Source organism: Aotus nancymaae, unplaced genomic scaffold (genome assembly GCF_030222135.1).
Source record: "Aotus nancymaae isolate 86718 unplaced genomic scaffold, 86718_ANA_hifiasm-v0.15.2.pri h1tg000003l, whole genome shotgun sequence".
Classification (NCBI taxonomy): domain Eukaryota; kingdom Metazoa; phylum Chordata; class Mammalia; order Primates; family Aotidae; genus Aotus; species Aotus nancymaae.
The window spans coordinates 15,574,496-15,600,031 of record NW_026988414.1 but is presented as its reverse complement, the minus strand read 5'-3'; the positions used below and the strand labels follow the sequence as shown (position 1 = coordinate 15,600,031).

The 25,536-nt window shown below is 41.5% G+C and overlaps 1 protein-coding gene and 1 long non-coding RNA gene across 2 annotated transcripts in view; one reads left to right on the top strand and one right to left on the bottom strand.

Annotated features, from left to right (window-relative positions):
* Positions 1–19,580, top strand: part of PAPPA (pappalysin 1) — a 224,488-nt gene extending 204,908 nt beyond the window's left edge. Inside the window, exon 21 of the mRNA XM_012472748.2 lies at positions 18,728–19,580. Within this exon, the coding sequence (XP_012328171.2) occupies positions 18,728–18,835 (108 nt within the window). The 3' untranslated portion in view covers positions 18,836–19,580. The remainder of the gene's footprint in view (positions 1–18,727) is intronic.
* On the bottom strand, positions 5–22,310 carry LOC135275858 (uncharacterized). The gene is made up of 3 exons (XR_010343423.1): positions 19,880–22,310; positions 10,817–11,121; positions 5–10,704 (listed from the first exon to the last, which is right to left on the bottom strand). It is a non-coding gene; the product is annotated as an uncharacterized LOC135275858 (long non-coding RNA).
* Positions 22,311–25,536: the final 3,226 nt, after the last annotated feature.

Below are 25,536 nucleotides of genomic sequence, written 5' to 3'. Positions count from 1 at the left end.
AGTGATAGAGTGAGGTTCTTGGATTCCAATCCAAGTCCCTTTATGATTTGGTTTCTTCAAGAAAGATGCTCTGACCCAAAATACAGAAATGAATGGGACAAGACCCAAGGAACACACTCTAATTGGATGCCTGTTACCGAATCGTTTGGTTGAGGAATAAAAATTATGGGATTGTTCAGGATCAGTCAGTCCTATGTGGGTGACAGTTTTTAACATGCCTACCATTCTTTGGTTTTGGTTTGGTTTTGATTTTTGATAGGACACTGAAGGTGTACAATTTTTGCTTAAGTAGGCGAAAATAAAATTCATTAACAGAAAATGAATTTTAATTATGAAATAATGCATATTGGAACATTCAGAAAGAAGAAAACAAAAGAATTCACTTATTATCTTAAAACCCAAAGAAAAACCACTGCTTTTTATTTTGGTGTATTTTTTTCTGTATATTTTGTTAAGCGTTGCGGTATTTTTGTCTGTGTATCACTGCCTCTCCAGCTTGTGATCTTGTCACCAGCTACTTGGGAGGTTGAAGTGGGAGAATCACTTGAGCTCAGAGAGGTAGAGGCTGCAATGAGCCATGATTGTACCACTGCACTCCAGCCTGGGCGATAGGGTGAGACCCTGTCTCAAAATTTAAAAAAAAAGAAAAAAAATCTGATAGTAGTATTACCTTCTCAGCTGTATTTTTTGCTCCATTTTGTTTATTATATGGTTGTGATGTATGATAATTTATACAACCATTTACTTCAACTTTTATTTTTAACTTTTGGACTATTTCTTTTTTCTTATAATTTTAACTAATGGTGCTCATGAACTTCTTTGTACATAAAATGCTTTTACAGCTCTAATTATTTCTTTATATTTGATTCTTAGAAATGAAATGCCAAGGGAATGGTGTAAGCGTATTTAAGACTCTTGACATCTGTTTCCAAATGAATATAGTGAACAATCATATCTATTTTCTTCCACTGGAGTCAGCCACCTTTGAATGTGAATGGACAATGAAGTTTGTGTTTGAAATAGAAGTTTGTATAGAATTATGGCACCATCTGACACCAATATTTGGAGAAAGAGCAGCTGTGTTTAAAATAATTTTCCTACCTATTGCAACTTAGGTACTAAAACATAAAATATGAAGCTGATTTTTCGAGAGAGAACTTTCCAAAATGGATTCCTCTCTCTACAGAGAGCATTGTCAGAATATGAAGTCATGATATTTAGGGTCAGGTCCAGATGCCAAATTATTATAGTAACTTTACCATATACATCTATTTGAACACCAAGCCACCATTTTGGCTCTCTGGTCCGGTATCGAGTTCCACTGCAGCACTTTCAGACTCCCAGGCCCAGAGATAAGCACAGACTCTTCACTAAGGAACCCTAAAACCAGTTTTTTGCTAGTTCTGAATGTATTTCATACTCTTTTTTTCCCCCTTATTTAAACACATTATAAATGTATTTTGGGCTTCTTGTGTCAAGAAATCCTCTTCTTCCACTTTAAATTCTTGTTTCCTCTTGCTGACTGAGGCTGCAGAATGCAGATGGCCAAGCTGCCTTCATCCAATGAGGTGAGTGTCCATTGACGATCTCTGTGTGCTCGGCACCAGACCAGTTTGTGGACCAACAGTATGTTTGCCCTTGTGAAACTTGTAGTCTATTAGGGGAGCCTGTTATTAAACAGGGAGCCACACAACTATTGCATTTAATTACTTTTGTGGAAGAGGCAATGATGAGAGAGTGTGAGATATTATGGAGAACAGCATGAAGGTCTGAGGAAGCTTCTCTGAGGAAGGGACATTTACGTGAATATCTGAAGAGGGAACAGGAGTTTTTCTAGTGAAGGTGAATAGTGGATGGGGGTAGAGGGGAAAGAGCTCTTAAAACTGTACTTGAAGAACAGATTAGAGAGACTAAGGGCCTCCTTTATAGCAGATAGGGCTTTGCCATCATTCTTTCAGTTGCTGGCAGGTGTTTGGGGCTTTTCAGATGCAAGATTCCTAGAAGTCTGACTTCTGGAAAAGAAAAATGTCTCAAATTAAAGTCACATTTCCTGTAATTTAGATTTCCCAGTTTGACTTTTAAGGAAACTCCACCTTCTTGAAACTTTTCTCCTTTTTCTTGGACACCCCCAATTACTCCCTGCAGTAGACTGGCTTAGAGGTAGCGAGAGATGGAGAAAATAACACAAGACTTCCCTAAGTGAGCTACTGCGTATTTCAGACACTCTGCCAGATACTTGGCCTCTGTTTTTCTCTTTAATCCTCATGTCAACACAGAGGTCACTATTCTTATCCCCATCACACAGATGAACCAATCTGGGCTTGCTTAGAGTATATATGGGACTTGCCCAAGCTCACTTGGCAAATGAGTGTGGAAGCCCAAGTTTGAACCCAGTTCTGTCTGACTCACAAGTCCTGTTCTTTCTCCTGTATGGGGCTGAGTTTCAGAAAACAAAAGCACGTAGGGTGCCTGTGTCCTTGGCACACCTCGGCATGGCCCTCCCAGTTCTGGTTGGAGACATTTTACCATGAGCCCAGACTGCCAGGGAACCTTGTGTATGGGACCCCTCCCTTGGCAAAAAAGGAGAGCAGCTTTTCCCAGCAGCAGAGATGAGAGTGGGGGAAGATAAGTCTCCCAGCCTTGCCCATGATCCCTGACATCCCCAGCAGCCCAGACAGAAGTTTCCCCTGGGCATCCACAGGGTAGAAGAAAGTTCTGGTTTGTTTCCATCTTCCACTGCAGGAAGCCTCTCAGAGAAGGAGAGAGGCTACTTTCTTGTCATGCCTCTGCACTTACCTGCTGGACCTGTTTATTTATCACTTGTCCCCTCAGCCCCAGTCCCATATCATGAGACCTTCCCTTCCCTTATGCACCCAGGCTAGCACTCAGAGAAACTCACCCTTGGGGCATATGTGCTTCAAGCACCTTCCTAAATTACAGGAATTCAGTTAACTGAGCACTTACTATTTGCTCTGGGCTGTGACTAGTGTCTCTGTGAATGTTATCTCAAACTCCAGAATAATTCAGCCACGTAGAACGTTGAGGTTGTGGGAAGTCGAATTATTTGTACAAGGTGACAGAGCTGTATTTGGGATTTAGGATATCCTAACTCAGAACAAATTGTAATAGCTAAGAGTTATTGCTTGACATGTCATTTTTTTTCATCACCACAATAATCTTGTTGTAGATATTTTTTTTAATTGCATTTTAGGTTTTGGGGTACATATGAAGAACATGCAAGATTGTTGGATAGGTGCACACGTGGCAGTGTGATTTGCTGCCTTCCTCCCCTTCACCTATATGTGGCATTTCTCCCCATGCTATCCCTCCCCAACCTCCCACCCCCTGCTGTCCCTCCCCTATTTCCCCCCAACAGACCCCAGTGTGTAGTGCTCCCCTCCCTGTGTCCATGTGTTCCCATTGTTCAACATCCATCTATGAGTGAGAACATGCGGAGTTTGATTTTGTGTTCCTGTGTCAGTTTGCTGAGAATGATGGCTTCCAGGTTCATCCATGTCCCTACAAAGGACGTGAACTCATCGTTATTGATGGCTGCATAATATTCCATGGTATATATGTGCCACATTTTCCCTGTCCAGTCTATCATCGATGGGCATTTGGGTTGGTTCCAGGTCTTTGCTATTGTAAACTGAGCTGCTATGAACATTCATATGCATGTGTCTTTATAGTAGAACGATTTATAATCCTTTGGATATATACCCAGTAATGGGATTGCAGGGTCAAATGGAATTTCTATTTCTAGGTCCTTGAGGAATCGCCACAATGTCTTCCACAATGGTTGAACTAATTTACACTCCCACCAACAGTGTAAGAGTGTTCCTATTTCTCCACATCCTCTCCAGCATCTGATGTCTCCAGATTTTTTAATGATCGCCATTCTAACTGGCGTGAGATGGTATCTCAATGTAGTTTTGATTTGCATTTCTCTAATGACCAGTGATGATGAGAATTTTTTCATATGTTTGTTGGCCTCATGTATGCCTTCTTTTGTAAAGTGTCTGTTCATATCCTTCACCCACTTTTGAATGGGTTTGTTTTTTTCTTGTAAATCTGTTTTAGTTCTTTGTAAATTCTGCATATGGGTAAGCTGCAAAAATTTTTTCCCATTCTGTTGGTTGTCGATTCACTCTAATGACTGTTTCTTTTGCTGTGCAGAAGCTGTGGAGTTTGATTAGGTCCCATTTGTCTATTTTGGCTTTTGTTGCCAATGCTTTTGGTGTTTTGGTCATGAAGTCCTTGCCTACACCTATGTCCTGAATAGTTTTGCCTAGATTTTCTTCTATGGTTTTTATGGTGTTAGGTCTTATGTTTAAGTCTTTAATCCATCTGGAGTTAATTTTAGTGTAAGGTGTCAGGAAGGGGTCCAGTTTCTGCTTTCTGCATATGGCTAGCCAGTTTTCTCAACACCACTTATTAGACAGGGAATCATTTATCCATTGCTTGTTTTTGTCAGGTTTGTCAAAGATCAGATGGTTGTAGATATGTTGTGTTGCCTCCATAGGCTTCTGTTCTGTTCCATTGGTCTATATCTCTGTTTTGGTACCAGTACCATGCTGTTTTGATTACTGTAGCCTTGTAGTATATTTTGAAGTCCGGTAGTGTGATGCCTCCCGCTTTGTTCTTTTTGCTTAGAATTGACTTGGCTATGCAGGCTCTCTTTTGGTTCCACATGAAGTTTAAGGTGGTTTTTTCCAGTTCTGTGAAGAAGGTCATTGGTAGCTTGATGGGGATAGCGTTGAATCTGTAAATTACTTTGGGCAGTATGGCCATTTTCACGATATTGATTCTTCCTAACCATGAACATGGAATGTTTCCCCGTCTGTTTGTGTCCTCTCTTATTTTGTTGAGCAGTGGTTTGTAGTTCTCCTTGAAGAGGTCCTTTACATTCCTTGTTAGTTGTATTCCTAGGTATTTTATTCTCTTTGTAGCAATTGTGAATGGCAGTTCATTCTTGATTGGCTCTCTTTAAGTCTGTTATTGGTGTATAGAAATGCTTGTGATTTTTGCATGTTGATTTTGTATCCTGAGACTTTGCTGAAGTTGCTTATCAGTTTCAGGAGATTTTGGGCTAAGACAGTGGTGTCTTCTAGATATACAATCATTTCATCTGCAAATAGAGACAATTTGACTTCCTCCTTTCCTAATTGAATACCCTTTATTTCTTTTTCTTGCCTGATTGCTCTGGCTAGAACTTCCAGTACTATATTGAATAGGATTGGTGAGAGAGGGCATCCTTGTCTAGTGCCAGATTTCAAAGGGAAAGCTTCCAGTTTTTGCCCATTCAGTATGATATTGGCTGTTGGTTTGTCATAAATAGCTTTTAAATTTTTATGTTCCGTCAATACCTAGTTTATTGAGGATTTTTAGCATAAAGGGCTGTTGAATTTTATCGAAGGCCTTCTCTGCATCAATTGAGATAATCATGTGGTTTTTGTCTTTGGTTCTGTTTATGTGGTGAATTACGTTTATGGACTTGCGTATGTTGAACCAGCCTTGCATCCCCTGGATGAATCCTACTTGATCATGGTGGATAAGCTTTTTGATGTGCTGTTGCAATCGGCTTGCCAGTATTTTATTGAAGATTTTTGCATCTATGTTCATCATGGATATTGGCCTGTAGTTTTCTTTTCTTGTTGAGTCTCTGCCGGGTTTTGGTATCAGGATGATGTTGGTCTCATAAAATGATTTGGGAAGGATTCCCTCTTTTTGGATTATTTGGAATAGTTTCAGAAGGAATGGGACCAGCTCCTCTTTGTATGTCTGGTAGAATTCAGCTGTGAACCCCTCTGGACCTGGGCTTTTTTTGGGTGGTAGGCTCTTGATTGCTGCCTCGACTTCAGACCTTGTTATTTGTCTATTCAGGGTTTCGACTTCTTCCTTGTTTAGGCTTGGGAGGAGGCAAGTGTCCAGGAATTTATCCATTTCTTCCAGGTTTTCTAGTTTATGTGCATAGAGTTGTTTGTAATAATCTCTGATGGTGGTTTGAATTTCTGTGGAATCTGTGGTGATATCCCCTTTCTCGTTTTTTATTGCATCTATTTGGTTATTCTCTCTTTTCTTTTTATTAATCTGGCTAGTGGTCTATTTTGTTGATCTTATCAAAAACCAGCTCCTGAATTTATTGATTTTTTGAAGGGATTTTTGTGTCTCTATCTCCTTCAGTTCTGCTCTGATCTTAGTTATTTCTTGTCTTCTGGTAGGTTTTGAGTTTTTTTGATATTGCTCCTCTAGCTCTTTCAATTTTGACCATAGGGTGTCAATTTTAGATCTCTCCTTGCTTCTCATGTGGGCACTCATTGCTATATATTTTCCTCTAGAGACTGCTTTAAATTTGTCCCAGAGATTCTGGTATGTGGTGTCTTCGTTCTCGTTGGTTTTGAAGAACATCTTTATTTCTGCCTTCATTTCATTGTTTATCCAGTCAACATTCAAGAGAAAGTTGTTCAGTTTCCATGAAGCTGTGCAGTTCTGGGTTGGTTTCTGAATTCTGAGTTCTAACTTGATTGCACTGTGGTCTGAGAGACTGTTGGTTATGATATCTGTTCTTTTGCATTTGCTGAGGAGTGATTTACTTCCAATTATGTGGTCAATTTTCGAGTAGGTGTGATGTGGTGCTGAGAAGAATGTATATTCTGTGGATTTGGGGTGGAGAGTTCTGTAAATGTCTATTAGGTTTGCTTGGTCCAGGTCTGAGTTCAACTCCTGGATATCCTTGTTGTTAATTTTCTGTCTGGTTGATCTGTCTAATATTGACAATGGGGTGTTAAAGTCTCCCACTATTATTGTGTGGGAGTCTAAGTCTCTTTGTAAGTCATTAAGAACTTGCCTTATGTATCTGGGTGCTCCTGTATTAGGTGCATATATATTTAGGATCGTTAGCTCTTCTTGTTGCATTGATCCTTTTACCATTATGTAATGTCCTTCTTTGTCTCTTTTGATCTTTGTTGCTTTAAAGTCTATTTTATCAGAGATGAGAATTGCCACTCCTGCTTTTTTTTGCTCTCCATTTGCTTGGTAAATCTTCCTCCATCTCTTTATTTTGAGCCTTTGTGTATCCTTGCATGTGAGGTGGGTTTCCTGGATACAGCACACTGATGGGTTTTGGCTTTTTATCCAATTTGCCAGTCTGTGTCTTTTGATTGGGGCATTTAGTCCATTTATGTTTAGGGTTAATATTGTTATATGTGAATTTGATACTGCCATTTTGATGCTAGCTGGCTGTTTTGCCCGTTAGTTGATGCAGATTCCTCATTGTGTTGATGCTCTTTACCATTTGGTATGTTTTTGGAGTGGCTGGTACTGGTTGTTCTTTTCTATGTGTAGTGCCTCTTTTAGGAGCTCTTGTAAAGCAGGCCTGGCGGTGATGAAATCTCTGAGTACTTGCTTGTTCACAAAGGATTTTATTTTTCCTTCACTTAGGAAGCTTAGTTTGGCTGGATATGAAATTCTGGGTTTAAAGTTCTTTTCTTTAAGGATGTTGAATATTGGCCCCCACTCTCTTCTGGCTTGTAGGGTTTCTGCTGAGAGATCTGCTGTGAGTCTAATGGGCTTCCCTTTGTGGGTAACCCGACCTTTCTCTCTGGCTGCCCTTAGCATTTTCTCCTTCATTTCAACCCTGGCGAATCTGACGATTATGTGCCTTGGGGTTGCTCTTCTTGAGGAATATCTTTGTGGTGTTCTCTGTATTTCCTGGACTTGAATATTGGCCTGCCTTGCTAGGTTGGGGAAGTTTTCCTGGATAATATCCTGAAGAGTATTTTCCAGCTTGGATTCATTCTCTTTGTCACATTCAGGTACACCTATCAAACGTAGATTAGGTCTTTTCACATAGTCCCATATTTCTTGTTGACTTTGTTCATTCCTTTTTACCTGTTTTCTCTAATCTTGCCTTCTCGTTTTATTTCATTGAGTTGTTGATCTTCAACCTCTGATATCCTTTCTTCTGCTTGGTCAATTCGGCTGTTGAAACTTGTGCATGCTTCGCGAAGTTCTCGTGTTGTGTTTTTCAGCTCCATCAATTCATTCATATTCCTCTCTAAGTTGTCCATTCTTGTTAGCATTTCATCAAATCTTTTCTCAAGGTTCTTAATTTCTTTGCATTGGGTTAGAACATGTTCTTTTAGCTCTCGGAAGTTTCTTATTACCCACCTTCTGAAGCTTGATTCTGTCATTTCATCACACTCATTCTCCATCCAGTCTTGTTCCCTTGCTGGTGAGGAGTTGTGATCCCTTATAGGAGGAGAGGTGTTCTGGTTTCGGCTGTTTTCATCCTTTTTGCTTTGGTTTCTTCCCATCTTTGTGGATTTATCCACCTGTCGTCGTCTTTATAGTTGCTGACTTTCTGATTCGGTCTCTGGGTGGACGTTCTGTTTGTTGATGATGAAGTTATTTCTGTTTCTTAGTTTTCCTTCTAACCGTCTGGCTCCTCTGCTGTAGGACTGCTGAGGTCCACTCCAGGCCCTGCTTGCCTGGGGATCACCTGCAGCAGCTGCGGAACAGTAAAGGTTGCCACCAGTTTCTTCTTCTGCTTTGTCCCAGAAGGAACGATAACTGCCAAATGTCAGTCTGAGCTCTCCTTTATGAGGTGACTCTTTGGATATAGGGGGGGTCAGGGAGCTGCTTGAGGAGACAGTCTGTCCTTTATAGTCGCTCAAGTGCTGAGCTGTGAGCTCTATTGTTCATTCAGAGCTGCTGGGCAGGTACGTTTAAGAAGTCTGCTGCAGCAGAACTCATAAACCCCTTTTTTTCCCTAGGTGTTCTGTCCCGGGGAGTTAGGGCTTTATTTATGAGGAGTTTCTGCTGTGCTGCTGCGTTTTTTTTTTTGAGGGCTTCCCTGCCTGGCAAGGAGGCAGCCTAGTCACTGTCTGCCTGCAGGGGCTTCACTGATCAGCTGTGGGCTCCGCCCAGCTGCTGTGTGAACTTCCCTGCAGTCCTGTGTATATGGGTGTAGTTAGGACTGCCTCAACAATGGTGGCCTGCCTCTGTAATGACAGACTCTCTCTGTAATGGCGGGTTGCCTCGGCAACGGCATACTGCCTCTATAGTGGTGGAGTGCCTCAGTAATGATGGACGCCCCTCCCCCACAGAGCTGGACTGTCCCGGGTTCAGCTGTGCTTGCTGTGAAACTCTCACCCCAGAGCGTTTCCAATTGCTGTTTTTTTGTTTTTGTTTTTGTGGGGGTGGGACCAGCTGGGCCTGATCACCTGGCTCCCTGTCTCAGAGCCTTTTCTTTGTTTTTTAGTTGAACGGTCAGCTCTCTCTCAGGTGTTCTGGGTGCCTGTTGGAAAGGCTCTGGGATCTGTGTGATTTCCCGTGCGGTGACCCACTGCGCTGGCTGAAACGGCAGCTCTGAGATTTGTGGCTCTTTTTTGCCCGGGAATCTCCTGGACTGGCTCCCTGTTTCAGTCCCCCCCTTTTTTTTAATCAGAGGAATGAGCAACTCTGCCTTCCTGGAGGTTCCCGGAGCTCCCCGGAGCTCCCCTTGCTGGCTAAGAGGGGACCCAGTTCTGTTTACTGTGCACTGGGAACCGCCGCACTGGGGCGCAGGCAAAACAGCCACACTGGCGACCCGTGGGGCTCCTCCGCCTGGGAATCTCCTGGTCTGTGGGCAATAAAAATCCGTGTGGAAATGTGGTGTCCACTCACCCTCTGTGCTTTCACTGGGAGCTGCAATCCTGAGCTGCTCCTAACTGGCCATCTTGGATTGTCTCTTTTTTTTTTTTTTTTTTGAGATGAAGCCTCACTCTGTCACCCAGTCTGGAGTGGCTCACTTCAGCCTGGACCTCCTAATAAGTAAGTTCAAATGATCTTTCCACCTCAGCCTTCTAAATAGCTGGGACTACAGGCACACACCACCGCACCATACTAATTTTTGTATATTTTGTAGGGAGAGGGGTCTCCCTATGTTGCCCCGACTGGTCTTAAACTGCTGGGCTCAGGTGATCCTCCACCCTCAGCATCCCAAAATGTTGGGGTTACAGATGTGAGCCACCATGGCTGGCCCAAGGTGTTATCATCTTTTTAATCCTGATTCTGTAGATGATGAAACTGGGGCTTAGAAGTGTTAAGTTCACACAGCTAGCAAGTGGTACAGCTAAGATGCAAACCTAGAGAATTTAAGCCACACAGAACCTGCCTCTAATTCTTTGGAACATCCTTTTGCAGTGGGCTCGTGTCTTGCCCAAGCTTCTTGTGCCTTGTGTCTTGCCCCTTGCAGGTGATCTTCTTGCTTCATAGACCTCTTGGAATGTAGTTCTTGCCATGAACTCCAGGCCCAGTGTTAAGCACACGGCATCTTCTACCAGTCTTCCTTCTTGCCCGTTTCCACCTAAATTTCTTCCCAGTTCTCAGGGCTACGGCCTCCGTGATGCCTTGGCCCAGCATGATGCCTGTCTGCTCCCTTCATTCTCCCTCCCTTATTTGTCTGTGTAGACACCAGCTGTTCCCCACATCTGCCTTATGGAGTGACCTGCACCTGGCTGGCAGACGAGAGCAAGACAGTGCAGGAAACTCTGTCTGACAGGGGTGTCCAATTTCCCACCCAGACACCTGCCTGCAGTGTGAGGCAGACAGGAAGGGGCAGGACTCAGCCTCTCAGGATGTCAGTTTATTATTTTCCTGTTGGAACCTTGAGGAACCTCAAATATAAAGCAGATTTCCAGAATGGTTGCTCCAAGGGTTTCCCTTCATGACAAAAAAAAAAAAAAAAATCAGTTTATAATTGGAATCATTCTAAGTAAGTATGTATTGGGGTGTGAGGGAGAAAAGGGAAACAACCTTAAAATATTCAACATACCAAAGCTTTCTAAGGTGTGGTGGCCTGGAACACCAGTTGTGGTCATGTTTCAGACAGCTGCTAAGAGACTGATTCTTATAGATGTCTGGGGAGTTGGGGTATAATCCTGGTTTTGTGACTTAGCTCTGTGACCTTGGGTAGGCCAGACCCACCTTGGCTTTTTATGTCTTGATATTTGAATTAGATTCCTGTCTAAGAACTCAACATACCAAGGCTTTCTAAAAATATGCCTAAGCACTCTTCACATGGCTTCTTGGATGAGGTGGTCATTGAGCAGAAAGTTGAAGGCTAGTTAAGACTGAGACCTGCAGAGAATAAGAAGAGGTTAATCCCAGAAACATATCTCAGCACAGGATGGTGCATCCAATTCATGCAGCCGTGTGTAGGGCTACCATATTTGCTAAATGACAGATTTGCTAAATCTTAAACCCTACCTAAATGAGAACATGGTTTCTTAAGCAAGGACATCATTATGCCCAACATGTAGCACATTGGTCTAAGAAGGCTAGTGATTCTATAAGATATGGAAAAATAATCAATATCATCATATGGAAAGCAGCTTTCTTAGCAGAGTAGGTGATAACCTATATCGACAAAGGGCTGGGTATTGGATAGCTGACTTGGGAATGTACATCAATGTCTTCTTGACCCAGAAGCCAGAATAGCCTTTTTAAATCAAGTCAAATCATATCACACCTCTATGCAAAGACATGCAGTTCCTTCCCATTTTACTTGGATTGAAAACCAAAGTATTCCCAATGGCCTACAAAGCCCTTGGGAAAATGTGGGTGCTTTGCCCACTCACCCACATTGCTTCTCTGACTTTGCCCCTTTCCCACTGTCTCTGCCTTGCCTTATTCACCTCTAGCCCTCTGGACTCCTTGCTGTCCTTAGCTCAGCTCAGGCATCCTTCTACTTTACAGCCTTTGTCACTCTGTCAGTCATTGTCAATTTCTTTGGCTGAGGACCCTCTTCTATTCATCTTCATGACTCACTCTTTCACTTCTTTCAAGTCTCTGCTCAAGTGTCATTCATGTTCTCAGTGAGTCCAGCCCTGATCACTCAACCCACCTCACCCCTGGCATTCCCACACTCATTTGCTTTGCCTTCTGCTTTTTTTTTTTTTCCTTGCTTCCCTAATACTTATCACCCTGGCACACACCATAAAATATATTTATTATTTATGATCAGGTGACCCCACCCCTCTTGATGCTAGAATACAGAATTCAAGAGGATAAGAATATGCTTCTCATTTGTTTATTGATATATTCCAATTTCCAGTGTACCTCACTGTTTCCTGTCCAACAGTAGGTACTCAACACCCACAAATAAGTACTTTTTGAATAAGTGAATTTAGGGTACTACTTGCTGTGTGGTAGAAACTGTGCTAGGTAGTGAGCAAGAACCTGGTCCCAGCTGCACTGAATTCATGGCTTATGGATAAGTAGCCAGACATTTAGAGTATAGCAAGCACTCATGGAGACACAGCAAGTAAGGAGGTCAGCAAAGTTTCCTAGAGATGGCAACACCAAAGGCAATACATGAAAAGTCCAGAAGATATTACCCAGAGGAAAGCAGTAAGGGAGGACCAGAGATGGGAGTGGGAGGGACAAGGGTATCTCTGGCCAAAGGAACAGTCTGTGCAAAGGCCCAGACATTAGGGGAAGTGTTTGTTAGGAAATTATAATTCCCTGAATATGCCCAGAGCATAGTGTAAGGGGAAAAGGGGATAAAAGATGAGCCTAGATGGATAAGCAAGGCTTTTATCACCCAAGCCAGGGAATTTGAACTTTATCCAGAGGCCAATGAGGGTATTCAGGAGGATTTGAAAAACTGAGCCAGTCTAGGGAATCCCAGAAGGCCTTTTGGAAGGAGCAGATGTGCTTAACTTGGAGGATTAGTAAGAGACAACAAACAGATGGCTAAGCAGACTAGAATAACTCTTCCATGTTCAAAAATTACTGGCTTCTGGAATGTTATTATTACCCCCCTCCCCCACTTTGGAATGTAGCCCTGTCTTTTTCCTTATGGATGAAGTAGACACTCATTTTAGCTTGGTTCTATGACGGAATCCAGCCCTTCTATCCCCAAAACTTATCATCATTATTATCAACATTATTACCACCAGCATTACCTCACTGTCAAAACCATCACCACCATCACCACTATCATCATCATTTATTGAGCCCATATTTTATGCCATGTATTATGTTAAGTGATTTACTTGCATTTCATACTTTACCCAACATCCTTCTGTGTGGTAGGACTGTTAGTACCTCCTTTTTACAGACAGAGAAACTGAAGCCCAGAAAAAAAAAGTAACTTGCCTGATAGCATACACCAAAGTCAGTGACAGAGAAACGACTCAAAACACGCCTTTTTCTCATCTAGGCCAGTGCTTCCCTCCAATTTCCCATAATTTTTCCACTTTGTCCTCCATTTATCCACATGACCACTTTATCTTCATTTAAATAAGCTTCTGTATTCATTAACTGTCCCATGTTTTATGCCAGGTACTCTATCCATCCTACCTTTAAGAAACTTACAGGGGAATCATCATCCTTGGCATCATGCCTTTATCTACTTGGTCTCATTAAATCTTTCCATCAGCACTATGAAGACCCTGAGACTCAACCAGGTGAAGTGACCTGCCAGTGACCTGGCTCCCAAAGCCAGCAGGAGACAGAGTCAAAGCTCTCTGACCATCAGCACAGCACGACTCTTGTCCCTCCCCTACCAGCACCCCCAGCATGCTCTGCTAGTTACCTCCCTGTTGAGTCTGAGTCAGAATCCAGCCCCTGCATGTCTTTCAGCCCTAGACAGGATCTGCAGCCAGGGCCTTGTGGTACAGTTGCCTGAGCTGCATTCCTGAGCCATTCACATTCACAGATGGAGGTGTTAGCCTCGGCAGCTCACCCAGAGGGAGAACCATTGTGCCTGAGCACCGTCTATAGCCCTGAGTAAAAAAGGAGAGAAACCTGGCCCTTAGACATGGACCTGGCTTGCTAACAGAATCCCAGAGTGGGTGGCCAAGCCATTTATGGGACAGCCTAGCCACATGGTGCAGAGAATCCCCAAATGTAAACTGGCCACCATGGTGTTCATGCTGTGGGTGGTAGGTTTTCTTGGGAGGCCGCCTGGGGGAGAAGGTGGGGGATCTGCTTGGGGAGTCAGGGAATCTGGCAGTTGGGCTCAGAGGTCTGATTTTATCAAGATGTGATTCTTCTCTCCATGCCTCAGTTTCTTCGTCTGTGAAGATAGGACCCTGACTCCTGTTCTGCCCTCCTCCTGGGGCATAGTACTGAGGAGTGCCGGGCCACCTACTAGCCCAGTGACTCACCTCTTTGAATCTTAGTTTCCTTTAAGATGTAAAACGGGGAAAGTAAGAATAGTTACCTTCTCAGCATTGCTGGGAAGAGTGAGTGAGATAATAATGCACATTGAGTTTAGCTCAGTGCCAGGCATATAATAAGGATAAAGGTTATTGGTGATTAAAAAGACAAAGCAGCAGGCAGCCTTTTCAGGTTGTGAAGAAAATTCCTTCTTTTTACTCTCACTTGCTGAAAAGCTCTCAGGTGTTTAAAGTGGGGTTTGGAATCCTGCATCATCAACTCACTGACTGGTACTGATGCCTGGGAGAGGTTAGTTTTTCTTTAGACATTCTGAAGCCTCTATTTTCTCATCCGCAAGATGGGTAGCTAATAATGATGGTCTCACAAGGTGGTACAGAGTCAGAGAGCTAACATATAGAAATCGCCTGGCATGGCAAAGTCCTTTGGAGTCACTAGTGTGTGTACAATGGTATTCATCGCTTGAACCTGCATGAACAGGTGTCCCCAAGTCCTTTCCAGGTTAGACCTAGGAATACCTAGAAATCTCCACCCTTTTCTTCTCAGCTTTATATCTGTGATTAGTGAGGAAGCTTGTAACAGAGGAGGTTTTGAACGGACAGTTCACAAAGAGGCAAGAGGAGGCAAGAAAACACCATGTATCCCCTCTGCATGCAGCACTCTGAGAGCTGGATTGGATATGACATGACTTCATTGACTCCTCACCAGAGCCCTGTGAGGTCTTAATAAAGACTCTTGTCTTACTGATGGGGAGACTGAAGTCCATACGGTGCCACGGACTTGCTGAAAGTCATAGAGTTTCTATGTAAAGTTTACAACCTACTACATACAAGCATGTAGTGGAGACAAGGAGGCTCTGGGTCGACCTCCTGAGACCAATCCTTCTAAGCTTTGTCATATTCTGATTGAGTTTCCTTCAGTGTTTACTTGGGAAGTGCTGAAACTGCCTGGACTGGCCTGGGGAGGGAAGAAAAAGGTACCACCCCAGCATAGCCAGAGTGCCGAGACCAGCCTGAGAAGCTAACTGGCTAACTGGTGGCAAGGCCTTGCCTGCCAGCACTTTTGGAGAAGCTGATGGAACTGTGGAGGGCAGAAAGGGGAGCATTGAAGACAGGGTTTGTGAAGAAAGTCTATGTTTCAAGCTCCTTTCTGGCCAGGTCTTTGCCTTCTACCTTTCTCAGTCTGAGAAAGATTTTCAGCCAGATGGGAGGTTGGAAGCTGTGAAGATCAACTCTTATTATAAGTAGGGAAGCTGAAGCTCAGAGAAGGGAAGTAACTTGTCTAAAGTCACCCAGCAACTGACTGGAAGAGTGGAGGCTCCCTGACTTGTATTCTGCCTGCATATTCATGCATTCATTTGTTCATTCATTCATAGGTCATTGAATGCCTATTTTGTGCTATATAAAGACTCAGTTCAACAACAGTCATGGTCCCTGCCCAGAGTGAGCTGACATCAAAGTGAAGAAGTGATTCGGTATAAGAAGGGTGTAAAAATAAGATGTTGTGATATTGTATGAAGGGAATGATGCTATTAGGTTGGTGCAAAAGTAATTGCCGTTTTTGCTGTTACTTTCAATGGCAAAAATCTGTTATTTTTGCACCAATCTAATATCTTTGGTCACACTACTGAGGGAGGTAGTGATGCTTGAGAAAAGACCTGGACAATGAAAAAGAGCTGGCCTGGGAAGACCAGTCAGAGTGGAGAAACATTAGTGGCTAAAGACACAAAAGTAGGAAAACAGAGTATATGAGGAACTGATAAATAAGCCACTGAGAGTGAGGGGAAGAAGGCGGAACCATGTAAGATCTGAGAATTATGTAGAAATCAGAACATGCAAGGCCTTGAACTTGTGGTAAGGAGTTTATATTTTATTCCAAGACATAGAATTTTTTGCATATTTGCCTTGCATGAGGTGCAGCAGAAAGCACAAACAATAAAGCAGACATGAAACCATCCCTAATGGGTGTTTGAGCTCAATGGGAAAGTGTTACAGAGAGAATTTTAGAGAGGACATTAGAGGTAACCGGATCGTGCTAATGATAGAATGAGAGCAATGGTAGGAGATGGGGATGGATAAAGCGTGGGGGTAAGTTAAGGACAAGGAGATTGTTCAAGTGTGGAAGGTGGGAGAGAGGAGATGGGACAACAGGCAGGAAAGGTGGTGAAATATGAGTGAGTTAGAAATTTGATTCAGCATATATGTATTCAGTACTGAGCATCTCAAAGGTGTTAGGCCATGCACTGGGGCTTTTGCACATTTCTTCTTAATTGATCATCACAAAAAATGCCATATGAAATTGGTATTTTAAAAAATCCTCCTTTCGTAGATATAGACACTAAAGTCATGACAGTGGAGGGGTTTTCCCAAAATAATTCAGTGAGTATGAAGCAAACGAGAACCCCAACCCAAGCCTTTGGCTTTCATAATAGTACTGTCCACATTCTACCCCAGTGGTTGGATTTTGACTTGGCTTTGCCCTCAGTTTCCCTGCTTGGAATGGGAGGTTTCCTTTCTATGTCACTTCCAGTTCTAACATTCTGTGCTTTTACTAAAGATAAAATGAATAGGGACAAAATTCTAGATTCTAGTTGAATATCCTAGGTGTAGTCCACAAAGTCACAGAGGCTGGAAAGTAAATGTCCTAAACAGAGAACAGCAAGTAGCTGCAAGCAAGAAGAGAGGTACTGCTTGGAAAAAGGACTGTGAAGAGAGGTACTGCTGGAAAAAGGGACTGTGAAGAGAGGTACTGCTGGAAAAAGGGACTGTGAAGAGAGGTACTGCTTGGAAAAAGGGACTGTGAAGAAAGGTACTGCTGGAAAAAGGGACTTGATGCTTACCACAGCATCGAGCACTTATGAATTTAAACTGAAAAGAGAAACAAAGACTTGTGGTACCCGTAAGTACAGAGAGTCAGTGAGAGATGGAGAAATGAATAGAAATGTTTTCATTCTGTGGCTTAGGTCCTGTGAAAACAGTAATAAACAAGATTGACCTGGTCCCTGCCTCATGGGCCACAGAATTGGTGGGAGGATAGACCAAAAAAACAAAGGAGAGGGAGGGGGAGAGAGAGAGAGAGAATAATTGAGCACTTAGCATATGTCAAGCACTGTGTGAGGTATTTTTCATTAAGTTATTTTATGTATTCCTTATCACAACCTCAGGAGGTCTAAATTTTTATTTTTCCCATTTAATGAATGAGTTCATTGAGGTGCAGAGAAATTATTGTCACATGTTGAAGGTCACATCTCAAGTAGATGAGAGAGTTGGGGCTTATACTTAAATCTTTCTGGTGTTCCATTCTACATTTTAAATTATTGCAAAATTTCAGGATGGAGAGAGGTTGGGAGGGAGGGAGGGAGTCAAAGAGGCAGAGAAAAAAGAAGAGCTAGACATTGAGAATGAGTTCACAAGTACATGAGAGAGAGGAATAGAAACAAAGATTCTCTCTGAGACTACGTGACCACTTGGAGACCCTGTCCAGGCGGGAGGCAAATGAGGTCATTAAATCCATCTGCGCAGATGGGAGACTCTCTGGGGAAAGTTATATGCAAATGTCATGATGCAATGAGGTGAAATCTGCTTGCGTAGTTCAGGCGGGGACTCAAGCAGGGACCGCGCTGTGCTCTTTGGAAAGATAGATTAGCTGCTGGATGGGGAAGACACTCACTCTGTTGGGCTCTTCCTATCAGTTTGCGGAAAGGAAAGCTGGCCAAGGTCACAGAGCACATGAAGAAATGATCTGGGAACTGGAATGAACTCAGTCCTCTCACTTTTTTGTATGCTGAAATCTGCTTCCCAGGTCCTTCAAATTTTGTGCAAAACCTCCATGTGATCTATTACCTACCCAGGATTCCAAGCCTCCCAGAAGGTGGTCTAGCTTCCCTAAGACATGCTTTTTGTTTTCATCATTGCCTACTAAAATCAAAGTGACCAATGTGTGGAGTTATGTTTTCTCAAAAGACACTTTCACATCCTGTCTTTCACTTGATCACTTTTACATCAGGTATTCCATTACACAATTATACTAATCCACTTTGCTATAGCACCCTACATTTTTCCACCCATGATTTTACTCAGCCCTTATAGTTTACAGTACAAAGTGGGTCTTATTATATCAGCTGTACATAGGGACCTGAGGCTCAGAGATAAGTAGCTTGTCTTACTTTAAATACCGGATTTGACACTTATTATTACTTTTGGCAAATTCTTATTCCTGTCTGAGCTTCAGTTTCCTTATCAATAAAAGGGTGATTGTTGTAGCATCTATCTTACAGAGTTGTTAAAAGTGTTTTCTTATTTGGAAAGCACTGAGTACATTGCCTTACCCCATAGAAAATGTTTGACCCATAGAAAGTACCTCTGCAAATGAAAACTGCTGTGATTATGATCTCGGTGCTCTCAGTAAAAGTTATCACCAGGATAGCAAGAAGCAGAGCCATGACTTGAACTTGAACCTTCTGCTCCTCAGATCCAGTGGTTGCATCCTGCCCTGCACTGCCTTTCTGATCATTACTGCTTCATAGCAAACCCCCTAATTCACTTCTTCTCTCTTTCTGCAGGTCACCCCATTCCCTATGTCCTGTGACCTACAAGGCGACTGTGCTTGTCGGGACCCCCATGCCCAAGAACACAGCCGAAAAGACCTCCGGGAATACAGCCATGGCTAAGGAAGGACAAGGAGTTGTCTAAGAATTCCCAACGCCAGGACCCGCATCCCTTTGGTATTGATTTCACAGTCAGCTGCTCAATGGAATGGCCTCTCCACACCAGGGATCCTTAGCACCCAACCGGTCTGCCTTTAATTTTACCCAGGAAGGACTCACAGTGGGGCAAATGAACCAAGTTTCACCATGCTTAATGATGAAATGGATTCCCATCCCAAAGTCTGAGATGGATTGCATATATAGTATGCAGTCCTAGAGCCTCCTAAAATTCTAGCCATTTGTCACACAACCACAGCAAGAAACATGTTCTATATCTAGAGTGTACCCATCTGTGGTTAGTACACATGCATGCATACACACCCATACAAACATCTGTGTGAGGGCAGTTCTGGAGATGAGCAGAGAGAGACTGGAATAAACTCAATCTTTTCTTTCCCAAGCTCCTAGCCAACATTATCCTTGGGAGAAAGAAAGTTGCAGAAACTGCTAAGACCAAGTGTGGAGATGTCAAGATAGCTCACACCCTGAGGCTAAGAATATAGCGGGCATGCACAATTGTGCAGTCCTCTGGGATTGGAAGTGAAATGGTCTGTGATCACCTACCTTCTAGGGAACTAGAACCTAGGAAGAGGTAAAGATTATAAGGTATGCAAAGCCTCCACATACTTCTGCTGCCATGAGGGATTTTTACCCCAACTCCAGGGTTTGAGGCCAATCTGAGAATGGCTTAGGATTGCAATGTCAAGGTATTGGCTAATACCTCTTGCTTGAGGCTTGAGGTCATAATATCCCTTTAGAACTTACCTGTTTCCCAAATCCTGCCTTGGGACCACATTTGCTGCTACTTTTCCTGCTGCTCTATCCTATACATTGAATAATCTAAGATGGTAGAACTAGGTTAGGAAGGACTCCACACAACCACACAGTCTGCCTTAAAAGTGACCCACATTTTTCCACAGCTCCTCACTTTTTAGCCCTTCTGCAAGAGAAAACCCCTCATGGGTCCACATAGTGAGAAGTTAAGTTTCCCGTAAGTGGGCCTCTCACCTGGAAAGGAGTTGAGGAACATCAGATGCTGGAACCCTCACGGAAAGTCCAGAATGTCTAAGCCAGTGTTCGATTTTGTAAACAAGTGGAACAGTGTTAAGTTTCTATGATGTTGGAGCCATCCAGAGACTGTTGGAATCGTCGAGGCTCTTGGATTATTATCCTTATTCTAATCTTCCTAGCCCTTCAGGCTAGAGTAGGCTCTGATCCTGAGAACCTCACTGTTGCTCTCAGGAGATACAATTCTGGAAGAGAGAATCATCTTGTATAAGATCAGTATAGACTGTTCTTGAGAGGGCCATCAGAAGGAAGCCAAAGAGTTCACAGCCTCAGCCCCAGCAACTCAACATGGTCATCATGTTTTCTACATGGTTTTTCCAGCTACCAGTACTCCCTTCCATACCTGTGACAGGACAGTGCTTTTCTCTCTCCCATGTCTAGCCTCCAAAAGTTAATTGAAAATTAGTCAATTGCACATGGAAGCCCCCCATCTCTTTGGGGGTCTCTTTGCTTCTTTTCAGTCAGGTACCTGTCCACTCCCTTTGAATTAATGTGGGAAGAAATTAATACAGGACGAAGTGGAGAGAAGGGTTGAGTGTAACATCCTTTCTGAAACCTGGAGCTGGGAATTGAGGAGAAGGGAAGGTCTAGACTACTTATATCACATAAGGATGACTGTAAATCAAGTCATCTCAAATCTAGTGAAGACAACCAACAAAAACAAAACCTAGTGTAGGGATAGAAAATACCAGGCATGTGTGCAGCCCCTTCTAATTCCTGCATCCAAGGCAGGTGTTGTTATTCCATCATAGCCCTTTTTTAAAAAGTTGGGACCAAAAATAACTTTAGGAACCACTTTATATCACTCCCAATAGCACTTACCTGGAGATCAAAAACACTTGAGAAGACATCTATTGGCCATCTCTGGCCTATCACATTAAGAAACATATCAAGGTGCTTTTGGCACATGTGCCCACAAATAAGGATGCAGTGCTTAAATAGTTTATGAGACTTGTACCATATCACAAACTCTGAAATTGGGTTCCATATTGGGAAGGCTGCCACAGTAGTTAGTTAAGAATAATCTTCTGTGCTTCTTTTTCACAAAACCATATCTCATTTATATCCAGAGCATTATTTCACTGTAATTATAAGGGCCAATTATTAGCAAAAAATAAGAATAATGTTAGAAGAATCAATCCTATTTTGAACCCCTCTCCAGTATCTTTGCACTCTTGCCAACTCTCCAGGCCTCTCTCTTGCCCTAGCTGAGTTATCAGCCTGTGTGGTGTTAACTTAGAAGGTACAAGCTAAGAAAGGTAACAGTATCAACCCTCCCAGTTGCTTAATTATACCCATAGATAATACAAAAAGCTTTGAAGACCCAAAGATGTTACTAATGATGTGATTTCAGCAACCACAAAATAACCTTACCAGCTTCCCTCAAATCAGTCCTTATCCTCTTTCTGTCTTCATTCCCATCATCATCTATTCCCATACTATCCAGCTAAGCAAAGATTCCTGGAGGCTGACTTGTATCTTTAGACTCACGAGTGAATTCAGCTCTTCTGAATCAAGATCCACTAAGTCTCTTTACTATCATTCAAACCTGTTGCTAACAAATTTATATTTGCCAAGGATATTAGGCAAAAGAGACTACTTGGTGGCCAACTTGTGCCCATATGGAAGGTATCTTTAATAGGGCCTTTTCAAACCTTAGTGGAGGAGGGTCAGCTCAATTTGGGCAATGTATTTCTTCCCAGTTTTATTTTCTTCCTGGGAATTAACTTGTCATTTCATTCCTCAGTCATCTTCTGTTTAGGTGACTGGAGCACTGAGAGGCAGCTCTGAAGTACTATTGTGTATCAGCAGCTCAAACGCCCTAAAACACTGAAGGTTCTGCATCTGAAGTATTAGATTGTTAGCAGCAAAAAAGAAAAGATAAGGTGGACAGTTCTCTAAGCTATATTTAGGGAAGCTTTTCCAAGCCACAATCCTAACTGCCTACCCAGAGGATTTGCATTACCCCCAGATTCTGTGCCAACAACCTTTTAAGGGAATACAGTCCTTGGGAAATCAGTTTTGATAGTGAATTGGGGTGTTAAGGAAGGGAAAGATTAACAGTCATACATGGTAGGGCTTTGAAAATGTAGGTATCAGCTGCCACTCTTGGCTTCAGCACATTGAGTCACTGCCTAGACGGTTCTCTTGGTCTTATTCCCACCTTGGCCAATGCTTAAATGCTATTTGTTGAAGCTAATTCTTTGAGACAGATTTCAGCTACCTCCCTTCCAGGTTTGATTTAACTTGGTTGTAACTGTCAATTTGTTATAGGTCTTACCTGTGTGAAGAAAGAAAGGAAAGAAAAGAAAATAAAAGAAGGAAGGAAGGGAAAGAAAAAGAAAGAAAAGAAAGGAAGAGAGAAGGAAAGGGGAAAAAGAAAGGAAGGAAGGAAAAAAGGAAGGAAATTATAAGGTTAACAGTTTTGAGGTTTTGTGATTTTTTCTGGAACTACTTCAAGTGAGAAAATAAAGAAATGGTGACAAAATTGTACAGATAGAGATTAATAGAACACAAGGAGATTAAAAGGAAATATAAATGCATGATTAAAAACTAAGAATAAAAAACCTATTTTTATGTTTCCTAAAGGAAATTGTTTATTCTACAGACTCAGTAGGTAGACGCAAACATAAGCATTTCCCTAGAAGACATAGAGTGGGATTTGATAACACTGTCTGTTATTTTCTGTACATTGTGGTAGGTCCAGGAAATATGACATTTTCCCCCTTGATGTGTTATTGTTGTCGGGGGGTGGGTGGGCATTTTGTTTATTTGTTTGGTGGCAATCAATGGTAGTAGGGAGGGGGAGGGCTTGATACTGGTTTTTCCAGATATTAAGGGGACATATTGTATCGTTGTGCTTTTCACATTATAAGATGTTTATATTTACCAGTACAACACTGGGCTTTATAAAGACTGCACTCAGAACCACACTGCACAGTCCAATTTTTTAAAAAGCTGCTACATGACGAGACAGGTAATCCCAGTGAGTTTTGAGAAACAAAACAAACCAAGTAAACAACAAACATAAAAACCAAATAGCAAATGAATAAAAGCCTGTTCTTGTAATTTGTTCAACTTTTGCCAAATCCCTACCAATCACTTGCTTTTTAAAAGAAATGTATAATAGCCAAAAGAGAAATTATGTCCCTATTGTAAAGAACTTAGAATTTCTGACTCCAGGCAGCAGTTTGCTCAGTGATCTTGAACAAGTTATCCAGTCACCTCTACACTTGTATCAGTTTCTCTAGCTGCAAAATGGGGATAATACTATATACCTACCTCACAGTGGGAGGGCAGATTTTGAGGCCCTGCAGTTTTAGGTGGGCTGTGAGGGCCAACGCTTGACACAAAATCCTGGGTTATGATTCACGAATGCACAGGCCCATTGGCCTTTTCAGAAAGATAAGGAGTGCTTGTTTGATATTTCAAGGAATAAAGCTGGAGCTCCTGAATTGTAGTCTGCCTTAAAAGAGAGACCTGTATTGGAGAATATTTTATCTTTTAGGCAAATTTTGATCTTACCCTTTACCAATTCTATGATTTGGTTAAAAGCTGATTACTTCCTATAATGTCAGTTAGCTAACCGTTGTCTATTTAAGACTTCTGGGTCATTTTCAACTTATAGAGGAAGGGAGTCTCTAAAATCTCTTCCTCAGAGGGCACCTCACTTCTCAGACTTAAAATTCCACATCAAGTGTTCCATTAAAAGAAGATATGGCATTCTGAGTGCAAATAAATGGGGGCTCCTTAAACTACACACCAGCAGTCAATGAGGAAAATTCTGAACAATTATTGAGTTGCTTTCTTGGGTCTCTATAATCAATAACCTGTCCGCAGATATCTATCTATATAACGATATTATATATAAATATAAATTTACATATATATGCACATGTATATATAGTTGTAAATATATGTGTGTATATATATACTTAAATGTAATATTTACAAAATAAAACTGTGATCTCGTCTAGAGAAAATGTATTCATATTACAAAAGGCTCTTCCATATTTATGTATCATGTAATACCTTTTTATTATTGTTATAATTATTATGGGTATTTCTAATTAATATGATGTTGAAATCTGTTTGGCATCTTCTGGAAGCTACCAAAAAAATGACACTCCATTGAAGTGCTTAAAAGCTGTTCTCATAAGAATTCTTCTGGCCTATTGTAAAAAGAAAAAAGAAAAAGAAAAAAGACACAACACAATCTAAACACCAAAAACTAAACACAAGTCCAATCCTTTCTCTGTACCTCACGCGCATAAATTTGCTGCTCCTATTTTTATTTTTCTGTTTATGTGTTTTTATGGATCTAAGTTAACTCTTTTGGCAATACATAAAAATGTAAATAGTAAACTTTATTTATTAAGAATGTCATCTTTTTTAATTTATATTTACACAATTGTTCATCTAATTTATTTTTTCTATACAGTTTTAAATACTCAGACATATTTTGCTGTTCATATTTTTATCCTGTTCTCATGGATTTGTTTTTCCATACTGTTTTCTCTGATCTCAGTTACAGGTTGGATCTTACGAATAATAATGTCAGAGACAGAAATATTTTGCCACTGTTGATTATTATACTTTTAAGTTCTATATTATGAAAATATATAATAGCTTGTATGCTTCAATGTGTTGTTGTGTGGTTTTTGTTTGTTGCGGAATGCTAAAGGGCTATGATATATACACGCTAGCATGGAGAGAGCCCTGGGGCCTGGAATTAGAATCAAGGATAGCGCGAGATTTTATCCAATATATATATCCATTCCTCCACAAAATTAATTCCTGAAAGTATCTACATTTTGCATATGCAAAAACTGAAAAACTTATTTACATGTTACAAGAAAGTTCTGGGGACCTAAAGCATATGTCACTCTTGGTTATATATTGCCTTTTGCACACTGCCTTTAATAATATACTTCCAGATGTAAACACTGGTATAGTCCAAAGACACAAACCTATGCAGTGGTTCCCAAGTGCTAAGCTGTGGATCAGAGCTGGTCCATAACTAAGTTTTCATTTGTCTAAGGCAAAATGTGGGGTCAATTGTTCATTCTTGTGGAGTTCTACCTTTTATGATACTCTTTCTTACTCTTCTGGTATTAAAATGTCCTTTATAAAATGAAATATATATATGAGCCTACATATGTGTATAGATATATATACATACATATATATATATACACAAACACACATATATATATGTGAAAATGAACCTGCAGCTGAAACTGAAATGTTGCTGCTGTCAATCTGTCTAGTGTATCTCATTGTTCATCTTATCACCAGGTGGTAGCTATGTGATCTTTGGAAAATTATTTAATGGCTTTAAGGTTTAGTTTTCCCATATGTGATACAGAAATAATAAAAGTATCTATCTCATAAGGTTTCTGCTAGAATTAAATGAGGTAAATATGCAAAATGTCAGTGCTGGACACATTATGTTACCTCTTGTTAAGAGTAGTATGAGAACAGGATTACTTATGACAAGTAATAATACACTAATTTTTCTGATTATCTCATTTTATAAGATAATAAAAACAAAGTACACAAATCATTCAAGTGCTTGCACAGGCATTTTACGGAGT